Below are 24,995 nucleotides of genomic sequence, written 5' to 3'. Positions count from 1 at the left end.
CGTCACACACCTGTGCGAGAATCCCCACGGCTGCCCTCATTCTAGGCACCGACAGGCAGAGTCCCACACTCAAATGCCGGAGAGTAGTTTTAAGGAAATTTCTCAGAACATTTTTTTTTTTAAATTAATATGATCCAGTGTCAGAACCCTGTCAATAGAACAACCCGTGGTGAACAACGCCTTGGGGAACTGTGGGAGCGGCTCCAGGAATAAGGGAAGGACATTTACTCCAGGCGTATTTTGTTCCCTGGCTTGTTCCTGGATACCATTTCAGGGCTCCTACGACATTTACGTTTAATTTATAAGACATGTTTGTTTTTGTTGGATGCTGCAATACATCCAATACATCGATCTGGTCAGTGTATCCTGAATCTGGATATGTTCTTCTGCCTTGCTTTCTTGCTTCCCTTGATAGAATCTATAGTATGTGTCAGGCTTTGTGTTTGGTCTGTCCTGAGAGAGTTCTGTTGATATTTAGTGTGTGATTACTGACCTTTATTTACATGTTTTCTTTTTTTCTGAACTCAAACAGCCTTCCTTGGATCACTGCTTTCTTTGTTAGATCCGTGTATAAAGCACACTAGAACTGAAGTCAGGCTGTCTACAGCATTAGACTGTGGTCTGCCCCATTCTTTCCGGTCCCCAGATCCCACATACAGCAGACAAGATCTCACAGGTCAGTTGAAAAGTCAACATCCATCATTTTATTTCTGAGCACACGGCCACTGGAAATAAAAACCAACATCTCTAAGAGATATGTGCCCACCCGTGTTCACTGTAGCACGATTCAGAGTAGCCAAAATATGCAACCATGTCAAATATCCAGCAGTAGATGGCCAGTAAATATTATAATGGAAGGTTATCCACCCTTACAAAAGAAAGAATCCTGCCATTTGCAGTAACATGGATGAGCCTTAGATGACAGACATTGTATGATATCACTTATTCGTGAAAACAAAAATCAGGATTCACAGAAATAGAGTACAATAGTGTTTTCTAGGGTTAAAAGGGTGGGCCAAAAAAAAGTACAAAATTTTAGTTATAAATAAATAAGTTTGAGAGTTCTAATGTATAACATGATAATATGTTATATGCTCATAGCACTTACATTTTAAACATGTTAAAATAGCAGATCTTCAATGTTCTCATCAGATACAGTGCTAATTATCCCAGTGATAGCTATATTAATTAGTTTGGTTGTTATTTATCTACATTTACCAAACCACCACATTATGTACTTTAAGTTTACAGAAATTTCATTTGTTCATGGGACCTTAATAAAACTTAAGTTTTTTCTTTTTAAAAATAATTTAAAAATATTCATACAATAAATATTTTGACAATGTTCTTTTTCCTCCTCCAAATGCTCCCAGATCCTCCTCACTTCCCTACCCAGACAACTACGTATGCTTTCCCTCTCTTAAAAATCAAAACAAAGCAAATAAATACACACACACACACACACACACACACAACCACCACCACCACAACTACATAATACCATGGAGTGCATCCTGTATTGGTCAACTACTCCTAAGCATGATGTCGACCCTAAAGTGCAGTTGAAGACCCATTGAAGAAAATGCCTTTTCCCTCTCCCTTTAGGTATCAATTGCAAAGAACTTCTTGGTCAGGGTGAGACTTTGTGCCCATTTCCCATGCTCGGTGCTGTTATTTGACAATTTCATACATGTATACAAGGCTTTCTGAACACTCTCCCCACTTTTATCTTTCCCCTATGGGCCCCCGTAGCCCCTGACACCACTACACATGCCTTTTCTAGTTTTATGACTTTTTTAAAAATTATTTATTTATTTATTTATTTATTTATTTATTATGTATACAATATTTTGTCTGCGTGTATGTCTGCAGGCCAGAAAGAGGGCACCAGACCTCATTACAGATGGTTGTGAGCCACCATGTGATTGCTGGGAATTGAACTCAGGACCTTTGGAAGAGCAGGCAATGCTCTTAAATGCTGAGCCATCTCTCCAGCCCTAGTTTTATGACTTTTGATTTAATTTTGGGACATGTTTAGTTTAACCATGGACAGCAGTGTGACCGCTGGGTTGCACTGCTATCAATTGAAGTGCAGTGGAGTTATTAAGTTGGAAATCTTTTAAAAGTAAAATCAGTGATAAGATTGAAACCCAGGTCAGACAGTACAAATGTTAGTCTGGTTGTATTATACATCAATTCTTACCTGTAACAGGTCTATAGTAGTGATTCCTAAAGTGTTCTTTAGGGCAAAGAGGGAAGGAATATTCTCTCTTGTGTGAATAAGCTTGTTGCATCAACATCTAACAAGACTAAACAGCTTATTTTTTAGAACTGTTAGTCTACAACAGAGTCTCTGTAAAGAGGAGGAATGTATACAACTCAATGCAAGGTTATTGGATTTCTTTGTTCAGTTAATTACATCCCACTGAAGAACTATTAAGGGAATCTAACACATTCATTTGCCCGTGTATTCCCTGTGCTTGTCCCATGTATTTTAATTATTGCAGCAGCACAGAATGATGTGACATTTGGGAGAGCAGACCTTTATTTTTTTTATTTCAAAATTCTTTATGTCACGGGTTGTTTCTTACACATGATTTTCAGAATAATTTTCAGTAAGAAAAATGAAATTGCAATGAAAAGTACTCCAAGAATAGATTGATCTGAGGAAAATTGATCTGTGCAAAATATTGACTCTTCTCCCCAATTTATTTAAATTTTTACTTTGGTAAAGTTTCAAAGATTCTTAATGAGATAGTGAGCAGTCCTTACGTACTTATTCATTAGTATTTTATAATTGTTATTGCCTTGTGAGTAGAATTGCCTGTCTCTAATCTACTTGAAATCCTGGGTTTGATGTAGTGGAAGCTAACCTTGGTGTGTTAACTTTGTCTCACTGCTCTTCGGAGCTCTTATCTGGTTTCATGATTCCAGAGTGATTTTTTTCTTAGCTTCCCTGTGTGTGTAGTCTCAGCATTACGGATGCTGAAAGGTTGGATATATGTGTAGGGGTAAGGGAGAGGATAGATTCTACTAGAACTTCTGAGCAAGAAATTAGTATGTAACCCCTGGATGCCTGCTGAAAAGCTCATAAAGTGGGCACAAGCATAGGAGGCACTGCAGAACAGAACCTGATGGCTGAGCGAAGAAAGAAGGGTTACCACCTCCTAACATCAGCTCCTGGATCATCAGAACAGAACACCGAGGCACTGTCTTCCTTGGCCAAAGTCTTTCTTTCACGTGAAATGTTTGGCCTTTTCTTGGGCTTGGAGTTTGATGAGCTTTGATTTCTTTTTAACTTCAGGATCTAGAATGTTGTGGTTTGAAGTTCTACCGGCTAAGAACTCCCTATTTTACTACTTGGGATTTTGCTAAAATATTCCTGTGGTCTTTCTCCTCTCTGATCCTTTTATATGACTTATATTTTGAATCAGAGGCGAACGATTTCTTAAGCAAGATTTACTGTGATTTCTTTCATCCTTCCAGCCCTCTCTTCACCTCTGGACACCTAAGTAAGATGCATCCCCTGCCTGTATACAAGGTGTCCAGTTATCTTCCAAGCATGCATTTACTGATTACCATGTGTCAGACACAAAGACAAGTTCTCCAATCAAAGAACACTGGAGAGGGCTGGACAGATGGCTTAGTCGGTTCAGTGCCTGCCATGAAGCATGGAGACCTGAGCTCTGAGCTTCAGCACCTATACAAAAGCTAGCAAGGTGAGGTATATCTGCAATCCTGGCATCAGGAGGCAGGGTGTGGTGAGAGCCAGATTTTTGGCCAGTCAATGAACTTCAGCATCAGTGAGAGATGCTATCTTAAAAAAAATAACATAGACATCTATGGAAGAAGGCACCCAGTGTTGAGTTCTTGCCACCCTCTCCCAACATGCAGACACATGATTTTCTAAAAGAACATTTAGAAACTTGCCTATCACATAGTGATTCTCACAAACATTTTTAGAAGCCAAAAATCAAGAGCTAGGGGGGCTGGAGAGATGGCTCAGCGGTTAGGAGCATTGCCTGCTCTTCCAAAGGTCCTGAGTTCAATTCCCAGCAACCACATGGTGGCTCACAACAATCTGTAATGAGGTATGGTGCCCTCTTCTGGCATGCAGGCAGATATTAATAAAATAAAATAAAATAAATAAATAAATCAAGAGTTAGATGAAGATACTTTTTTTTTTTTTTTTACTGAGCAGGATTCTCTTCTGTAGCCTGAATCTAGGTATCTAAAAACTCATCTTTTAAAAAACAATTGCCTAACTAAATGGTTATATCCCACCTCTCCTCAACTCAATTACCAATGAGCACAAGAGCAAAATGAAAGTGTTATGTCATAAATGAATTATTGATGATATTTTGTTTTCAGCTGCTGAGTGGTTGGGAGGTTAGAGAGTTTCTCCACAGCTGCAGACCCATAGTCCTCCACTGGCTGTGTTTAAGACTGTGGTGCAGCATTCACTCTCTGTGAGAGACGTGACATGTCTGCCACGACAGAGAGCTGATGGAAGCCTTGGGGAGAGAGTTATCTTGTGGCTATTGCGTTATCAGAAATAGAAGATGACGTTAAAGGGAAGCGAGGTCTGCTACAGTTCACTACAGCTGATGCTGTGCCCACCATACAGCCAAGACTACATAATGGAAGATGAGCACATGATCACAGGTTTCTGATCAGCCCACTTCCCAATTATGTATTTTGAACTCTTCCAGGATAGAGCTGTGTATTGTAAATATTGGTCTCCTTTCATAACACACATAATCATGTGGTCTCTTACGGTACTCCAGCACTGTTGCTTTGGAGTGGCTTGTCCCTTAATAATCACAGGGTTAGGTAGTATTTAGTGAGTTTTTGTTATAACTAAGCATTATTCCAAGTCTTGTGCTTGGGGCTTCTGTGCAGGTATACAGCTTATGATCTGTACAAAGACACTTGAGTGAAGGATCAAAAAGATGAAATTCACTTCCATCCCCAGACCCCTATGTGGTGCTTTAGTAAAGCATTGCCTCCACCAAGACAGCGGTTTCAGAATTTCCAACCTGCACAAAGCAGTTCTTGTCCTCTATAAACAGTCCCATTTAATCACCACCGCCTTCCTGAAAGGTTGGTGACATGGCCCAACACTGTGACCATTTTCCAGGGAGGAAGGAAAAAATTAAAGGGTTAATGAAACTTCTGCAGAGTCATTTAGCTAATGAGGGGACCAGATAGGATTTTAACGCAGGCAGAGATAAGCATTGTGCTAGATGTCCTCAGAACTGCGAATGTATTTAGGAACAGACACTTCCTTGGCATAACCACAGCCCTTCTGCTCCTGGCAGAGCCAGAGACACTGTGTGTGTCTTCCCACCCGGATGGATGAGTGGTTGCTCAGATGAAAGGAGGCAAGGGCACACTCAGAGCTGTCCCATGCCTAGCGAGTCATGGTTTTTTTCTCTCAGTGACTCCAGCCACTCAAGGAGCTGAACTGAGAATGTATCAGGTCCTGCAGTAGAGAACCTGGACATATATGTAACACACCTTAGGAAGCCACCTGTGGCCTTAGGTAAACATTCCTGTCTCTGAATGGGTAGGTGTACAAGAGTCCTGAGCAGAAAGGAAAGATGGGTAAATTTCAGGGGTTCATTGGTATGACTCCTCACCCCCAGGGATCTGTTTTTTTCATTTCTTGTTGAGTGAAAGTCAACAATTTTCTACACAGCCCATGAACTCAAAACTGCTGTGAAGAAAGACTATATAATAACAGCAATCTCTTTTTGGAGAAACATCATGAACAAAACTGTTAAAATGGTAAATGATCGGGCCTAAAGCCAAAGCCTGCTCTCTTTGAGTTTAACCTTGATAGCATCCTCTCTCATGCCTGCACCTGAACGCTGCGCCTCACAAGCTGCCATGCAGTTTCATTTGCAAGGGGAAATTCCTTAAGAGAAACCAACAAGCCAGTTTATATTCTTAACCTAATTTTAAGATTTACCTAATTTTAAAACCTTATTTAGTCTTGATTATAGTTTTTTGTTTGTTTGTTTGTTTTGAGATAGGGTTTCTCTGTGTAACAATCCTGGCTGCCCCATAACTCACTTTGCACACCAGGCTGGCCTCAAACTCACAGAGATCCACCTGCCTCTACCTCCCAAGTGCTGGGATCAAAGGCGTGCACCACCACACCTGGCTCTTGGTTATAGATGTTAAGACAGGTCTACCTCTAGCTTAATGGTGGCCAGTACTTACATTTAAAGTATGTGTTATTACTTTCTTTAACAAACAAACTTTGTATCACACTGACTCACCTTGTGTGGCCATTTTAAATGAGAATGGCCCTCATAGGTTCATGCATCTGAATATTTGGTCCCCAGGTGATGAGACAGTTTGGGAAGGACTAGGATGTGTGATCTTGTTGGAAGAGGTTTGTCTCTTGGGGAGGGCTTTGAGGTTTCAAACGCCTGTGTCATTTGGGCTCTCTCTCTCTCTGTCTGTCTCATGCTTGTGGGGGAGATGTCAGCTACTGCTCCAGCCCCATGCCTGCTCCCTGATGCCATGCTCCCTGCCACGGTGGTCATAGACCACCTCTGAAACCATAAGCCTCAAATAAATTCTTTCTTCTATAAACTGCTGTGGTCATGGTGTCTCTTCACGGTAATAAAAAAGTAGCTAAGACACCCTGAAATTGTTTTCTTCAGAGTAGGTTAAGATACTGATCTCACTGAGACCCACAAGAGTCCTTATGCTCAGCTCACTTCCTCAGCTCGAACTTCTTTCCGCTCATCTGTTTCTTGGGTCACAGACACTTCTTGTCACTCCACTATTCCTACACATCTTTCTGTCCCTTTAAGATGGTCTTAGTCGCTGTTCTATTGCTGTGAAGAGAAACCATGACCAAGGCTACGAGTGGAAGAGAAAGCATTTAACTGGGGGCTTGCTTACAGTTTCAGAAGCTTAATCCATTATCATCATGGGGGACGCAGGGTGGTACACATGGCGCTAGAGCAGTAGCTGAGAGCTACATCCTGATCCACAGGCAGGGAGGCGGAGCAAGCACACTGCCCTGGTATGGGTATTTGCAATTCCCAGAGATGCACTTCCTCCAAGGCCACACCCACCTCCACAAAGCCACACTTCTTAATCCTTCTCAAATAGTGCCCTCTCATGACTAAGCATTCAAATATATGAACCAATGGGGTCATTCTCACACAAAACACCACAAAGACTCAGATTGATTAAGCCTTCTTTCACTTTTCCCATGAACTTCTCCTAATTTTTCTCTTCCGTCCTTCATTTCCATACCATGTGTAACTTGTCTTCAAGAGTAATTATTTATAACCATAGATACCAGGTTTTAATGTTAATACTCGAGGTCCGACAGAATGACACAGTGCTTTTCACAGAGTGGACAATTGACAAAGTGAATTAACTGAAGGCCGTGGGCAATGGCAGGGGGACCCTCCAACTTCACCATGTGTTTCGTGTGTTTGACTTCAACCAATATCTAAATAGGATTTTTATAATATAGGAAAACATAAATTGGTGTTTTAAGCTAAATTCATAATGCATTCCACAGCAAAGTCAACTTGTTTTTAAATAAGAACCTAGTGAATAATTGATTTGTGTGATTTTTTTCAATAATTAACTTAGTTCCCAGAAGCTAAAGGACTTTTTTATAGATTTGTAAATCTCTTAGTACCAGGTAGATTGCAAATTCGATCTCAGTTAATTTTTAACTTTCATTCTGACTACAGTTATCTTCTAAGTCATCAAACAAGAGTCAGGCAGAGATTAAGTCAAGGGGAAACATGGAAAACCCACTCAGGTATTTCTGAGCGTATTCACAGTGGATTTTGCCTAAGAACAAATGGGTAATGGCAAAGAATTTGGACACAAACCTGTGACCAATACGAGTGCGGATACAGCGACACAGAGATTTTGTAATAACAGTCTTAGGTAAAGGAAATATTTACCTAAGGAACTCCCAGATAAACTTTTAAAGAGTTAAGGGAAACACGATGCAAGCCAAGACAGTATTTTGGAAGTTAGCACAGTGTCTAACACACACATATATCTACGTGGTTATATCATATACATCTCAAACAGCTGAAGAAGGCCTTCATAGCTGGAGACCATAAAGACGAAAGATTGGAAAGAGCAATCAAGAATTGAGACATACATTAAGGAAATATTTCTGGAGTATAAAGGTTTTAATGGAAACAAAACACAAGCTACAAATGCCAAGAAAAAGCCACAGAAGCTGTCATCAGCACAGAGACGTGAAATAGTAACGCCAGTGGATTTTGAAGAAAATATGAGTTCAGGGTGTTTTTTTTTTAAATTACTTATAAGAGGAAACACAGCTCGCTCCATGCAACATGCCTCTAAAGTTATGGCTTCCAAATCCTCAGACTTGTAACACTTGAGGCTGTTTTTCACCCAGTAAGAGGAAGGGTCCCACAAGACCTTCTTAGAAAATTACTAAAGACTGACTTCAACCAAATAATAAAGACAAATAAGTATGAGAAATGGATTAGTGAAGACCATGGAAATGTACCATTATAGGATTAATGATTAAATAAACGCAGGGCCTGGGATTACCATGTAGAATGCTGATGTCCTATGCCCTGAAATTAGAAGTGAGTCTATTAATACACTTGGGAGGCAAGGGAGAAGTCAAGTGCTATCGGGTGTCTCAGCAGGAGTAGCAAAGGTGAAAGGAGATATCCTGAATGATGAAGCAAATACTGGAAGCTCGAATGTATTTACGTGAAAGCAAATGCTAAGAAACACAAGCTTTTCTTAAAACCAATAGCAGAGGAGAGGAGACAGGAGAAAGGATATGATATATATTTTTTTCCACTAATAGGTGCTATAGAACAAAACGGAACATCAAGGGCATCATATATTACAGTCACCCACTAAATTAAAAGCACCAGTCTTCCTAAATATTTAATAAACTACAAATAATGAATTAAAAAATCGGATATATAGGAAAACATTTTTAAAATAACCAGAGTGCAGTTTTATTTATCAGACTAAAATGTAAATAAATCTCACTAACTGAGAAAAAGAGTAACATATACACATTGGATTTTTTACCTTTCTCCATATTTTCTCTCTTCTGTGTCTTAGACTCTAAAGGGTCTGGGAATTAACAAGATTAATATAAATCCAATAAAGAATTAAAGGCTGGAAGAGGAAAGTAGAAAAAGAAATAAGAACGCATCAAGGAAAATGAGACAGGAACCACATCCACATTGGGTGAACTGTTGGCTGCTGGGTCAGGAGTGAATTTATTTCTCAAAAATATGCTACGTGATACAAAATCTTTTGTACAAAGCACAGAGTATTGGGAGGATAGCTGTAGAACTGTAAGATTGTGGGAGAGACAGGAGCAATGAAATCGGTAGATAGGAGGAGACACCACGTGGGAAGTCCTTACACGTGGGCAGGCAGGGATGATGGTCCTGGCAATGGGGAGCTACAGCTGAGTCCACTGAGCGGGACAGTGTCAGCAACAAGGCGAAGCAGTGTTTCTGGAGTGTGGTCCACACTTCCACACCACCAAATATCAGCGGGGAATTTATTAGAAATTCAGATTTAGTTCTGACCCTAGACTTCAAGACTCTGCTCAGCTTCAGAACTAGGATTTGGGAGCAGTTTGGAGCAGGTGTTGGTGGACGTCCAATAGTCTCTGTTTTAATCAGCCTTCAGATGATGCTGGTGCCCTCCAAGGCTGGAGAAGCAATGTTTTGGAAGTTTTGTGGGTTTGTGAGTTACTCAGAAGCAGTATTAAAGCGTTGAGAAACTAGAACAGTGTAGGTAGAAGTACTCAGATAGAAAAATCACAAAAAGATGGGATCTGGTAGCCAATTTTACATAAAAGATACAAAAGAAGGGACCCCAAGGGACATTTTAGGAAAAGAATATGAGCAAAGGAAAAGGCTGAATGCCGAACTGAGCATCGCTGGAAATAGATGGGTTTCATTTTATCCATGGAATTTCAAAAAATAGTCAGGTAGATAAAAGTGATTATCAAATGAAATTAAATCAAAATAATACGGTTACGTTCGCAATCCTCTTCCCTTTTACCCATCCCCGAACAAAATAACGACAGTTTTCTGCTGCTTTGTTAAATTAGTAAGACATAACCACGCTAAAAGTAATTTCAAACTTAGGGGGAGAGGCAGAGGTAAGCAAGCACTCCTGCTAGAGGAAATGGGGAGACTTGAAGGCAGTCTCCGAGTATATTCATTTTTACCTGGGTATATCTTAAACAGCCCATAAAGAGAGGACAAGATGACTGAAGAGAGGCAAGTCCAGGAGGGTTCATATGGGTCCAGTAACAAGAGTAGCTCTAGCAGTCTACTGTGAATGGACAGAATGAGACCCACCAGAAGGGCTAACACGGTCGGAAAGAGGGAACCGCCTTCTATACCTAAGAGCTGGGAAGTGTGAGTAAGCCTGAAGTATGACTGGCAAGGATTTAACCATACTCCATCATGACACAATGCCCTTTAACAGAAACAGCCAGAGCAATTGTTATTTGCTCCACATTTCTTAGAGTCTAAATCACTCACTGAAGCCTTTTTCACCAGGCTCTGCTTCCCCTTTGCATCCTCTTTTTTTGTAACTTCCCAGGCAACAGGTTTTGTTTGGTCTGCTTTCCCCAGCTCCCCAACTGCAACCGCAGCTGTGCTCTTAAGACAGGAAGTAATTTTCTTCTTCCACCTCATTCTTTGGTGTCCAGCTGCTGTGAACATTCCTGTCCCTCCTCTTGCTCAGCGGGACTTCACTGGAACCGTATATACCCCTTTGATCAGCCCAGTCTCTTCCTAGGCACTGACAACATACTGGCTGCTTTACTCCCTTGTTTCTCCAGCCCCGTTAGTCAGTCTCGTGAAGCCTCTGTTAAAAATGCAGGTGATGTAACACACTTTAATATCACATAAGGCTACATGGCTGGGGCTTCTCAAAGTTATTTACTGTTATTATCTATGACTGTTTTGAATGGCGGGTATTGCTGTTTGAGTTTCTGCTACTTTGGGATTCTTTTCCCCACTATTCACACGACGCTGAGCTACTTGGGCCAGATTCTTTTATGCTTTACTGATTATATTTCATCTCAAATGAATCTTCCAGAATATGTAAAAGAACACACACACACAAAACAAACATAAAAAAAACAAGACGCAAAAAAACAAAAATCATCCAAGATGTAAGCTTGTTATTAACTTTTACCACCACCTGCTGGCCAAAAGCTGTATGTCCCATGGAGGCGTTTGGGACGGTTCAATTATTTCTGCCTTATAGGATTCCCCGGAAGCACAGAACGGGCAAATGTTTAGATATAAAGACTCTTAAGACTATTTCTTACTGCATTATGAGTTACACATTCTGTATTATGTAATATCTTATATTACAAACAAGGACATTCTTAGGCCCCAAAGCCACACTGACAGTGAAATTTTAAGGCGCGGGGGGGGGGGCTACGATTAAAATATTTACCAAGGCTTTCAAAACATGCAAATTAGTACGAAAATCCCACCTGTGCTTTGCAAAAGCTTTCATAATTTTATTCAGAATTTGGGAAGCTGTCCAAGTTTTCTTTTCCCCAGTTGTCAATGCAGATGCTATCCGCTTCCTTGTCGGTTCCTAAAGCCGGCATCAGATTTTAAATTCATCCCATTTTTGCCCCATTTTACTACTCTCTACATGCTTTGACAGGTCCTATCGGGAAACATGACATTTTGTTATTGCTTGCTTCTTTCTAGTGGAAATTTTCCGAAGCAGTAGACTTGGCTAAGGTGAAAGGTTCGAGAGTTCCATTAGAGCAATCTGACAGCTGAGGGTTCCGCATTCATCAGAAGGCACCATGGTTAAATGATGCTTGTTTTGAAGCTGCCCAGGGCAACAGGACTTTCCATCCTCAGTACTTCGGTTCTGACTGTTCCCTCTGGCTGAAGCATCCTTAAGCTAGTTCTATGTGACAAGAGTTCTTTTCCCTTCATGTCTCCACATAAATAACCCCTGTCAGAGAGGCTTCCGTGCCCTGATGCTGCACACTGATCGTTCTCGTTGGAGATGGTCACGGTATATGACTTTACTTATTAACTTTTTTTTTTTGTCTAGCCACGACAAAGTTTGTTGGGAACTGAGATCCAACTCTCTCCTTCCCATCAGAGCACTACTGTCCCCACACCTCTGGCTGTCAAAGAAAAAACCATCAGTACAACAGCTTAGAGAATGATTATTTCAGCCTTGTTCTACGTCATTACATTTCAGCTCATTTGTGAAGTGCTTCTGTATATTAGTCATCCTGTATCCAGCTAGTCTTAATTCACTTAATTTGCCATTTTATCTTGAATGAGATTAGCAAAGCAAAGTGTTAACATGTAGGAAATATTTTTATTTTTTTGCCATATTTAAAATTTTTTCATAGCTAATTTTATCACTTTATAAGTGTTAAAATATTTTTTAAAAACATGGATTTTTATCTATTAATATATTATTATCATTTACATTGACTATGCTCATATATCTTGATACCATATAATGTTTTTTTAAATCTTCCTTTTCCCTTTCCTTTTATAGTTTTATTTCTTAATTTTTAAAGAAAGAAAAAAGTGTGCAGAAGTGGAGAGACACACCTTTCAGAACAGGGGGAGGTAGCCACAAATCTTTTTTACTTGGGGCCCCATTGGCCTTTCTCTCTATATTTTCAACAGAAAAGGTATTTAATCTCAATATTTAACTTAGTTTCAATCCAGACTGGAGTATTAGATGTCACCATCTTCACAGTTTCTAGGGGTGTCCATACTAAGATGGAAAACTCTGGGAAAAAGTGTAAATAATTGGAAACAAACCTGTTTTTGGACAAATGGCACAAAGGGTAGATAATCTCCAAATGCCTGGGGTTTAGTTGTTTTCCTACTTTAATGATTCACTTACATGGGTCTTTCTCTCTCTCTCTCTCTCTCTTTTTTTCCTCTAGCTTTTGGAGGGGGATGCAAGTTTTCTGGTTTGGCATTATTTTCACCTTTTCTACCTGTTTATAAATAATAAGAGACAGATGTCAAAGGAAGGAGCTGTCCCCTTGGGCAGCTTCAGGAGGAGGCCCACCGTTTCTCAGAACCAGGACTCTCTCTTCCAGTTGTTTTCCTAATATTTCCCTCAGTCGAGCCAGAGGCCTGGGTTTCAAGGAGACAGTATCACCTAATTTTGATAAGACCGACGCCCCCCCCTTCTATCACTGAGAAGCAGAACTGGAGGTTCCGGCTCTCTTTGGACAGGCCAGAGGGTCCGGTGTAAATTCTGTAAGATGCAGGGTCAAAGTTTGGCTTAACCCTCCCGACTCTTAATTTTTCTCAAGCATTTACAGAATTTCCTAACGTCCATCTTTCCAGGGATTGGAACATTTACTCCACTGGGTCATACAGTGCACCTCTAGTACCCGAGAACCCAGAACATTCTATCCTCTTACAATGTTTGTTAAGACATTCCTAGATTCCCTCTGATATCACAGATACCATGGGATGTGTCCCTTTATAGCGAATTCTACCGTCTCTAGCTTAGAATACCGCTAGCAAGCCCTTCTTCGCAGTGTGTCCTTCCACAAAGGGTTGGTTCTGAAACCTACTTATTTTCTGTATTACACGGAAGTGATCAGTTTTGTAGTACCTTAGGCAGGATCAGTCAGGTCTGTCTCCCCTCGGTGTCTTTAGCAAATACCGCACAGAGATGCCTGAATCCAAAGTTACAAGGAACACATGCATCTTTTTAATAAAGCTATGATTCCACATTCTAGAACACACCCAACAACCACAGACATTCTTAGCATCTGGAGGCAGAGGGAGCAGAGACTATGACCTCATAAACTTCCACCGAAACAAAGACTATGACCTCATAACCTTCCATTCATCAGTTTCCTCAAGCGCAAACGGATGCATCATACGGTTAATTCCACTTTGCAGCTTCCATTTATGAGAATGTATTCATACATGCGCAGGAGAGCATTTTTCATCATGCTCAGGCCGGTTCTCACCCTCATTTCCAAGAACTGAGGACGTCAATCAAAGGTTAAGCAAAATTATAGCTCCTGTAGTGACTACATTTGAGGTTTTTCGTAGAGTTTCCCTTAATGTTTAACCCTAACCACGGAGTCAGTCTCTGTGACACCCACCCAAAGCCTGCAGAACTTTGCGCGTGAGTCGCACATGCGCAAATCCCTTCCAGGTGGGCGGGAGTAACAGCCACCCACACCCTCCTGCTCGAGCGCCGGAGCCCGATGGTTTCCTAGGTGACAGAGCAGCGGCGCCGACGCTCGATTGAGCAGGCCTGGGAGAGGCTCCCAGAGGGCTGCGCGCTCCTGACCTCGGGTGCTGTCATGGCGGGTGCGTTGAAGAAGGTGAGCGGATGGAGGTCACCGTTGTGCTGCGGCCGCCGCGTCTCCCTCACCCGTGGGTGGAGACGCTAAACCGACGGGGTTGGGGAGGGTCCGCTGCTCTGGGAGGGGACAACCGGACGGTCGGCTGCTCTGCGGGCGGCTTGGGGACGCGGGCCGGGCAGGGAAGTCCCGGGAGGGACGGGTTGGCTTACTGTGCGCGGTGACTCCTGGGATTACGGTAAACAGCGCGGCTGTGTTTTGTTTCCGAACAGACCACCGGCCTGGTGGGATTGGCTGTGTGCGACACTCCGCACGAGGTAAGTTCGTGTGTGTGTGTGCGTGCGCGCGCGCGCGTGACCTTGGTCTTCAAAGGTTAACGGGACACTGGAGATAAATACGGGTGTGTGTGTGTGTGTGATAAATACGGGTGTGTGTGTGTGTGTGTGTGTGTGTGTGTGTGTGTGTGTGTGTAACCATGATCTTGCAGTGTTAACCGGACAGGTGTGTGTGTGTGTGTGCAACCTTGATCTTGCAGTGTTAACCGGACAGGTGTGTGTGTGTGCAACCTTGATCTTGCAGTGTTAACCGGACAGGAACCCACCCCACCCCACCCCACCCACGCCTCTCCTCCCACCCCTCCGCATCCCACCGCATCCCAGAGAGCTCTTGACACAATGGCACCCTAGGCTTCTCTGATCCCACGTCACCCTTTTTGATGTTGCCTTTGCCGTGGCCTCTTCATTAAGACACTTTTCTTCTTGACCCTTTCTTGGCATTTTCGCACCTTCGGTTGTAGGGACGATCCTCGGCGCCCTGCGCATCGCATTTTCATACATTTCTGCTCTGGATTTCACACATGGGCTTATCCCACCACCCTAACCGTTGCCTCCTTCAGTATCTATTGGAAAACATACAAACAAACCTAAACAAAAATCTTGTAATTTCTCCTCTTTTCAGCAATTACACTGCTTCTCTTCTTCCCTATATACGCACATAACTCGAGTCATCAGCATTTACTGTCTCCAGCTTCTCATCGCCTCTTCAATATACTTCATCCAGACCTGGCCAGAACGGCCCTTTTCAGTGTTTCCCGAGATAGCAGTGATGCTAAATCTCGTCGGTTCACATTTCTCTTTATTGTCCCACGAGTACCAGCGAAAATACTTTTATTACATTTATCTATCTATCTGTGTGTATGCCAGTGTGTGTGTAGGTCAGAAAACAGCGCCGTGGAGTTGGTTCTCTCCTTTCCCCATGTAGGTCCCGGGGACGTCACTCAGGTCAAAAGGTTACCCACTGTGCCATCTCCTGACCCCAGAGCTGCAGTTTTGACACTTTTGATGATCTACACGAACTACCTTGTTTCCTGGGTGTCCAGGCTTCTCAGTATCCTGTGTTTAGTCTTTTGAGGGGTTGTTGTTTACTGTTTTTTCTAATCCTTTGCCTTTTCCAGTTCCTCATTTCTCTACCCTTATACTTTTTTGTCGTATTCATGACCCAGTTCTTAGACAGTTTTTAAATTTAGGTTTGTTTTGCTCTCATTGAGTGGAGATAATCTAATGGTTTTAAATGCTACCTATAAACAGTTTAATTCTTCTATTTCCATATCAAGCACTGGCCTCTCCTCTTATGAAGCCATGTATGTATGTATGTATACACACATATGCTCTTAGTGAGCATCTTCAGTTGTGTGTCGGACGGGTCACCCGAGCTTCTCCGACTCAGAGTCCCCCTCTGAAATCACGCTGCACTGCGTTCATCCGCTCACTTGTCACTTGCTATGTCAGTAAGTCCTCTGCGTCCGACCCTCAGAGTGTGTCCAGATTTTGCATACACCTCACCACCTCCTTTGCTAGCCCCACATTTCTGTCACTGTCCTCACTTCTGTGATAATTACGTCACTTTGGGAGCTGCTTTTCCCTTCCTTTTTCTCAGCTGGTTTGTGCTAAAATGTGTCTGGTTATGGCACTTCTTTCTTTAAAACCTTCCAGAGGCTTTCTCAGTTTTAGGGCCCTTAAGGGAATCTCCAGATCACTCCTTAACAGACCACATTCTGCTCAGGTATTGTCGGACTCAGACTTTTTACAAAGATAAGACTATTGTGTGTTCACTGCTAGAACTCTGAGGAGCTCATAGTACAGTCAGTGCATAGTGAATGACTCTTGGATTCTTTATGAATTTGTATTTCAGAGTTAATGTGGAGAACAGAAGTCACAGTTCTCTGTTTCTGATATTCTTCCTCTATGGCTTGTCTTTCTCTATCAGATCTATGACTCTTTCTGCCCCAACTCAGAACTTGAATGTTGTCATTGATACTAAAATCTTTTACTTTCATATTTATTCCAGTAATGGATTGTGCCTAATTTTTTTCCTCTAACTGCTGTGGTATAATCCCTTTGTACACTGAAGATTTGTTGCTGTGATTGGTTTAATAAAAATGCTGACTGACCAATAGCTGGACAGAATAAACTTAGGTGGGAGAACCAAACTAAGGACACCAGGAAGAAGGGTGGAGTCACGGGGGTCCAGAGAGACGCAGAAAGAAGTAAGATGAGCATTCTGTGTTGAAGGAAGGTGCTGCCAGGTGGCAGAGTATAGAGAAGAATTATAGTTAATTTAAAATGTACGAATTAGCTAGTAACAAGTGTGAACTATTGGCTGAGCATCTGTAATTAATACTGAGTCTCCGTGTCAGGTATTTGGGATCCGGCAGGTGGGGAAGAGCAGTTCACCTACATCTACCAGTCTGGTTCGACCTCATTAATCTTCCTCTAGTCTTCATTGCAGCTTAACTCCTTGCTCTTGTGGAAGTGCTTACAACAGCTTGATTGCTGGCCTTCGTGACGCTTTATTTCTTTCCCTTAGCCCATGACCGCCAGCTTAATTTTCCTAAAATGTAGGCTCAACTGCACCCTTTTCTTAAGTCTTTTAGTCCTCCCAAAGGGTCCAACTGCTGTACCGTGGTGTGTAAAACTACATGCAGTCTTAACTTTTCTCCTCCGTGTCTCCTGTTTCTGTTATGTACCTACTTCTAGTCAAGTGCTTCCTAAATAAACATGAGCACAAACTTGTAAGCTGTCTTAATGCAATATGAAGTTTTCTAGAAATTTTTTTTTTTTTAGTATAGAAAACTAAAAGTAGTGCATGACCATCTTCCTAGCACTTGGGAGGCCAAGACCTGGGGATCTAAGTTTGAGGGCAGCACGAGCTATAGAGTAGGACAGAAAGATTTGTTTGTTTGTTTAAATTACTTTTACTATTTAACCTAACATCTGACATTTTATCATTGTAGTGTATATTCAGTATGAAATTTAATGCTGGTCTGCAGCCTTTTTTATTCTCTTACACCATGTCTCCCCCGTCTGGTTAGCTACATTTTAAGTACGCCACAGCTGTATTTGATGAGCAGCTGCTTACTACACAGCACAACTGCAGAGTTGTATCTACTTCCTTTATGGCTTTGGTGTCTTTTGTTAGTCTGGTGCTGTTCTAATTTGTACGTAAATTGCTTCTTCCAACACCTTCAGGTTTTCAACTCCCTTCATCCCTCAAAGGTGTCTCAGATGCATTTTCTTCTTTTTGAGGTCCTCTGCGTTTTGCTGAAGTGATTCTTCCTTCATAGGATGCTGAGACTGAGACAATAGGTGGCTGGGACTGCCCTGACCCAACATCCTATACGTTCTCTACATTTTACGGATGAGGAATGAGGGCAACTAGGTCGAAACAGCTTGTCCAGGCAGCTAGGCAGTGGAGCTGTGTGCATGCCGCTTGGTGTTGTTTCTACTGCCTCCCGCTCTGTATCTTATCCCGCAGCCCACCATGAATGCATTTTGTGTTTTATCGTGCTTGTCATATTTAACACCACTCTCTTCTCTATAGAACGAGTTTGACCCATGTCCAGTCTGTCTTTATATCCAAACAACACGGGGTACATTCTTACTGAAAAAAGAAGAGTGTTCTTTAGAAGTGTTGATTGCTTGTGTTCTGAAATGCTCAGGTGTCGGTCTCGTGTCCCCTGTTGGGAGGCTGCTCAGGTTTGCATGTGTTTTGGCACAGTGATGAGTACAGTGTGCTTTCACTGGGAGAAGTGTCCCAGTTTGGGTGCTACATTACACAGACACTTTTTTCTTTGCATTGTCCTACGCTGATCATTCTGATTCTCATCTGAATTTTTGTAAGACTAGATGCATTCTATTTTACCCTAAAAGATGAAAACAGTAGTTTTCAATTTACTTGATACTTGTGTGTGTGCCTGCATGTGTGGCTGTGTACCACTTGTGGGCCTGCATGTGTGGCTGTGTACCACTTGTGTGCCTGGTTCCAGTGAAGAGCTTAGCACATCCTCTAGGACTAGGGTTGCAGATCCTTGTAAGCTGCCGTGTGGATGCTGGGAATAGAACCCAGGTCTTCTAGAAGAGCAGCCACTTAGCGACTGAGCCATTTCTCTAGTTACCGCCCCCCAATCTTTTTAAAAATCTCAAAATTTGAATCAGATTGAAACTTATTAAAATACTGTATTAAAATGAATGTATGCATTATATTAATACATTTGAGAGGATAAGGATTAAGATGTTTCCAGAATAATACATTTGCATGTATACTGCATACATGTATTATCCGAAGTCTCCTAATTATAGGTTCCTATAAATCAAAACCAAATTACATACTTCCTTATTCCAAGAGGGAAGAACAGAGCACAGTTAGAACCAGATCAGATCAAAACTAAAACCCAACAGTGTACGTAACTTAGTGTCTGACATCTGGGATGCGCTTTGGATCTTCTGGGAACCAACGAGCTTGGAGTAGACCCACTTCTCAGGCTCTGCCATCCGCAGTGCCAACACCTCGTCTGCAAGGCTCAGGCTGCTCCTTCCACGTCTGCTGCTGTCCTTAGTGGCCTTGCCAGAGTCTTGCATCTCAATGTGCAATTTGTAATACTCATTACCTCAAGGTGAGGAATTCAGCTTTAATAAATGATTTGATTTCCAGAGAAGGCCATTAGCTAGCTACAAGTTGGTTTTAATTTAACTTATTATTATACCTCTTATATATGTACCCTCAACATATATATATATATATATATATATATATATATATATATATATATATATATATCACATAGGAAGAATTTCCATGCTTGTATTCCATTTTCTTCTTAGGTTGTAAAGAGATTGAACATAGACATGAATTTTAGTAAACACAGTTTAAAATTGTGAATTCTCTTTTAGTTATTCCTGTGAGTACTTAAATGCATTCTGTCTGTGGTGGCATTTTGACTTACTGAAATGTGCGTGGTTTGTCTTTCCAGAGGCTAACAATATTGTATACAAAGATTCTTGATATTCTGAAGCAGTTCCCTAAACATGCAGCCTATAGAAAATACACAGAACAGATCACCAATGAGAAGCTGGATATGGTCAAGGCGGTAAGTAAGACATTTAAGGAATATTTCAGGTGCTCATTTTAGCTCTCAGTTTGTACTGTCTTTCTTTCAGTGCTATTCCTCCATATTTTTCCTTCTGCATTCAGCAAACACCTGTGCTTTGACTGATTTCCATGTGTAAAGCACTGTTGGAGGACAAGAATAAGATCGAATCCATGCCCTGAGGTGACATTGCAGGTTCCTTTGTGCCACCCTTCCGGCCTAGTTGTCGGTGACCTTTCACCTCTGACTGTAGAGACATTCCTCTTGACTTCTAACCACAGCAGAGAGGAACAAAAGCCAGGAGAGTTGTGTCGTCATGTGTACAGAAAGCTGTCTTAATGACTACTTTAGAGAGTACGCTGTCCAGGGCTTGGTCATGCAGGCCTGTAATCCCCAGCTTCTAGGGAAACTGAGGCAGGGAGATCACAAATTCTTGTCACCTTGGGATACAGAGGAAGCTCAGAGCTGGCCTGACTGGTAACTTTATTAGACTTTGTTTCAAAATAAAAAGGTGTGACTCGGTGGTAGAACTCTTAGCGTTTACGAGCTCTAGGTTTAAGGGCTAATCCCATAAACACACAGGATGTACAACAAAGAGGGCTGCTTGGTTTTCAAGCTACACTGAACACTGAAACTGAATACTTTGTTTCTAGAAATCTGTAATATATGGTATTACTTTATTTAGAAATAAATTGTCCCTGCAAATAATTGAAGCCACATAAACTCACAGGGGTGGGACTCTGACCCTGTAAGGATAGTGTACGTATAGACACTAGACAGTCAGGGCTTGCTCCTTGCCCATGAGTGCCAGCGTGTGAAGGGTGTGGGAGCACATAGCAAGGTGCCATTGTGTGACTTCAGGGGAAAAAAACAAACCCTCACTAGACCCAACCTTCACTTTAGACGTCTGCTCTCTACAACTATAAGAAAAGTCTGGTTTTCTGTGTATATCATGGTGCTAGGGATTGAACCTGGGACCTCACACAAGTGAGGCAAGCAGTATGTATCCCAGCCTCCTCCTTTAACTTTCTGTTTTGACACAGGGTTTTATTAAACTGCTGAAGACGGATTTGAACTTAACTCTATATGGTTCAGGCATGCCTGGAATTTGTAGTCCTTCTGCCTCAGTACCTAGACTAGGTGAGGTTACACATCTGTGTCAGGAGGCTCAGCTGAGATTTCTAGTGTTTAATCCAGCCAGTCTATGTATTTTGTTACAGGGCCAACCAAATGGAGCCTACAGCTTTCAGTCCCAGTGCCGGCAGGGAGACAGTGAAAGAACTGAGTTTCCACCCCGGGGTCGTTTCACAGACTTTGTAGAACTCAAAAACTGTTCATCCGGGCACAAGTGATAGCAAATGTATTATTAGATTACCAAAATGTAACTTTGATTCTTAGCTTGCCAAGTCTGGAAGTAACTTAAAAACAGTCTTTGAAGGAGGCTAAAGGTAGCTTGATTTGTTTGAGGCAGATGAACTGATGTCTTTTTTCTTCTCTCAGACTAAGAATGTCCCTGCTTTTCATAAGTGAACCTGCTGCACTGTGCCTTTGATTCTTCCTCAACTTCACTCTCAGTGACCTTTGTTTATCCTGTCTGTCCTCTGGTTTTCCCTCTTCCATTCCGTCACTGTTTGCAATAGTCTGAGATATTTAGTTGGTTCCTATATGATGTATATCAAGAAAAAACGGATTTCAGTATTTTTTCACTTAGTGTCAATGTCAGAGTTCACTGCCATCCCCTCTTCACTAGGAACCTAAAACCTTTGCTCTGCTGCCTTAGCTGCCTTCAAACTAATTATTAATTTGTAGTCCCATCTTACTTACTTTGTGTCTAATTCTGCAAGCAATAGACTGCATTCTCAGTATCTAAATCTTACATCTTTTTCCTGTTAAAAATCTTCCTGTGGTTTTCTGTGTCGTGTGTCTGAAAGGCTGAGTTTTAAGCTTCTTCCTGACCTGGGCATATGAAACGCAGCTTTGGAGATAGAGTCGTGGTTGCAGGTTAATTATGACATGATCTGTAAGGTCTGCTGAAGTCTAGCTTTTGTTCGTCTTCTTGGTCCAGCATGTCATTTCCTTTGCAGCGCTAACCTGCTGGTGCTTCTGTGGATTCCATGCGGTTTTACTTTTGTGGTCACTTTATTTTATCTTTTGAATTCCCCTTATTTTGTCTGGTTTGAATATGTCTGCTCCAAGATGGAGGTGTTGCTGGGCGTGTAGCTCAGCAGTGGAACATTGCCTCACATGTGGGAGGGACTGCTCCTGCTTTCCCATACCATACAAAGTGCAAAGTTGCTATCATTAACACTCTTTATTTCATTTATGGGATAAACTCCACCTGGATAATGACTAAAAAGCTCGGTCTATTAGAAAAGAGGTTTTTTTTTCTTTAGGTAGTCTAGGTACCATATTAGCAATTTTTTAAAGTAAAGAATAATGTACATTAAAAATATATAGAAATCGTTAAGTGTAGGGCTTGATGGATTTTTCAGAATAAACACATTCTAATTAATACCAGACAAAAAAGTGTTTTTCCATATCACCAAGTCACTTACTCCTAGTTGCTACCTTATTTTTTTAATATAATAGATTTATAATAGATTCATTTTGCCTATTTCTCAACTCTGTAGGAATGGAATAATTTTCATATACTCATTGAAATCTGTTTTTTCCTACTTAATAGTATATTTGAGGGAATCATATAGTTGTAATTTGTCCCTCACCGTTGCCATATAGTGTCCTACTATATCTCAGAACCATAATAACAGATCAATTCTATTGGTGCTGGTCATTTAGGTTATTTCTAGTTGGGGACTATAATTTGTGGCTTCTGTGACATTTTTGAACATATAATTTATTTATTATGCATTGTTTGGTATATACCCAAAAGAGGAGTTTTTTGGTCATATGATAGCATTTATTGTTTATTCATTTACAGGTGGTATAGAAAATATTTACAAAAATAAGATACTTGAAAATCTAATTTAGAAAGACTAAATTATATATCATATGTCTTACCTTTGCTAAGTATGTCAGTATTTAATAGTTGTTAATATTAAGACAAAACTAATTGAGTAGAAGAGAAATGAAATAAATGGATTTCCATCAAATTTTTGGTAAAAAAATAAGAGCATGGTGAGAGAAAAACTGCTTGTTGGAAGGGCTTTTGTGTATGGCTTTTTAACACGTAGGATATTGAAATACTCAGAGATTATGCTTCTGTGTATAATTTTCTTTTTTTTCTTTTTCCTTAAAATTATAGGAACCAGATGTTAAAAAATTAGAAAACTTGCTTCAGGGTGGTGAAGTAGAAGAGGTGATTCTTCAGGTAAGGAAACACTGAACATTTAGTGTTTAGGCATCTCGTGCTGGTCTTGACTTGCACCTGATGGCTAAGTGAGAAGCTGGGTGAAATTTGAAAGCCACTGTTGTAGATGAGGGATGGGTTTTACGTCTTATGAGCTTGTCAGCACTAATTCCTGCAGATTTCATTCTCCGAAGTCAGAGGTGACCTTTCTTAGTGGTGACCGTGTGGCTCTGAAACTTTGCTTTCGTAATGTTCAGTATTTGATGGTAGACTACATCCGGACTTTAGAATACTGACAGCGGATGTGCGTGCTCTAGTAGTTAGCGTTCAGGTATTCCTCTGAATAATTCATCAAATAATCTTATTTTCAAATTTTCTTTTATTAATAGGCTGAAAATGAACTAAGTCTGGCAAGGAAGATGCTGCAGTGGAAGCCATGGGAGCCACTGGTGGAAGAGCCTCCTGCCAACCAGTGGAAGTGGCCAATATGATTACAGTGTCTGATAGCTGATGCCAATTAAATGTGCAATTAAATGTTCTGTTATGCTAAAATGTGTCCTTATTATTGACGTCTTAGAATTAAGAAGAGTAGTATAGTATGTATCTTATTTCCAAGGCATATTTAGGAGACAACATTGGTTATTGTAACGGGGTCCTATGAATCCTTTCACGCTGACTTTCCGGTTTCTATTTCTGAGCTCACACAATGGGTTTGCTGTGCCCATGTCATCTTTCATTGACTTTCTCCTGTTATATTTGAGCGTCTTGGACATTTCACCAACAGTGCTTTGTTTAGTGGAGCAGACTTTATTGGTGTTTGCACAGGAATTTCTGGTGATTACTATGTAAATGTGATAGGACTGTTCTCTTCACATAGTAATATTCTTGAATGGGAATGGCACCCACTCTTCTCAGTACTTAACTAAATCATGTGACATCAGACTAGCGTGCTGTAGTTTATCTCTGCTGCCGGTAAGAAAACCAGCAGTGTGGTGTGACCCTGCAAAGCATGATGTGTTGGAGGAACTATGGCCATGACTGTAACACTTCGGGTAACACAAGCACTGCGCCTCTAGAACAGGTATCGTCTAATACACTTGGATTCCGTAGTCACACCAGCCTGTACAATATAGTTGTTCCAAACATACCAAGATCCTCCTTTCTTGTTTGTCAATGTACCCAAGCTGACGTCACTGGAAATCGTGTACCCAGATCTTTCTATTGGGCATAGACAATGATAATAAGAGTGGCTGTCTGCAAGCTACCGTGTCTTAATCTACCCGTTTGCACATTGCCGTTCTGTGACCCGCACAACCTTACGCGTGTTTTCAGTCCTTCAGTTCTTTCCCATTTGATTTATAAACATCCAGGTGAAGTGTCCTGATTTCACAGAAGATTCTGTTTGTCCAAGATTTTTTTTGATGTTGCTGACTGTCTTCTAGACTAAGTTGAGTAGTTTTTTATAGTGACTTACTTCAGGCCTCTCAGTAGCCTTCTGATAACTCGTATTCAAATTCTTACCACATCACAGGTACTTCCACAGAGAAGCCTATCATGTTTGACTGTGCAGACAAGAAAATGATCTTTAAGGTTCGTGTCCCCTGCCCTTGCTCTGCCCATCAGGACTTAATGCTGAATATTTCAGTTAGTGGACAGTCTGTTTTGGAATGAAAAGGGCATTTACCTAGCATAACCAAAGATGTATTCGTCTTGGAACGATTGTTTGAATGGATGTATAATAACTTCATAAGGATGGCAGGAATATACTGGTACTATCTGGACAAACAGCATACGGCATCTACTAGATGAAGGCTCTGGGAACTGCCGCTTACAGGAGGCCTCGCTCTGTTGAGTGTGCTGCCGCCGAGGCAGTTTTCATTATGGCCTTAAGTCTT

General features: G+C 41.3%; 2 protein-coding genes across 2 annotated transcripts in view; one reads left to right on the top strand and one right to left on the bottom strand.

Moving 5' to 3' along the window:
* Positions 1-14,665, bottom strand: part of Asb15 (ankyrin repeat and SOCS box containing 15) — a 48,183-nt gene extending 33,518 nt beyond the window's left edge. Inside the window, exon 1 of the mRNA XM_075953346.1 lies at positions 14,581-14,665. The gene's annotated coding sequence lies outside the window, so the exon portion shown is untranslated. The remainder of the gene's footprint in view (positions 1-14,580) is intronic.
* On the top strand, positions 14,278-23,652 carry Ndufa5 (NADH:ubiquinone oxidoreductase subunit A5). The gene is made up of 5 exons (XM_075953348.1): positions 14,278-14,389; positions 14,641-14,685; positions 19,677-19,793; positions 23,056-23,121; positions 23,490-23,652. Exons 1-5 carry the CDS (start codon positions 14,369-14,371, stop codon positions 23,589-23,591), a joined length of 351 nt encoding a protein of 116 aa, XP_075809463.1. The 5' UTR covers positions 14,278-14,368; the 3' UTR covers positions 23,592-23,652.
* The last annotated feature ends 1,343 nt before the right edge of the window (positions 23,653-24,995 follow it).

Source organism: Microtus pennsylvanicus, chromosome 19 (genome assembly GCF_037038515.1).
Source record: "Microtus pennsylvanicus isolate mMicPen1 chromosome 19, mMicPen1.hap1, whole genome shotgun sequence".
NCBI lineage: Eukaryota > Metazoa > Chordata > Mammalia > Rodentia > Cricetidae > Microtus > Microtus pennsylvanicus.
This window is presented reverse-complemented; position numbering and strand designations above follow the sequence as displayed.

Bases quoted from the DNA above. Each gene is read 5' to 3' on its own strand.
- Ndufa5 (XM_075953348.1), top strand. From the start codon at position 14,369: ATGGCGGGTGCGTTGAAGAAG. The intron at 14,390-14,640 runs GTGAGCGGATGG...GTTTCCGAACAG, and splicing joins TGGCGGGTGCGTTGAAGAAG to ACCACCGGCCTGGTGGGATT. The intron at 23,122-23,489 runs GTAAGGAAACAC...TTTTATTAATAG, and splicing joins TAGAAGAGGTGATTCTTCAG to GCTGAAAATGAACTAAGTCT.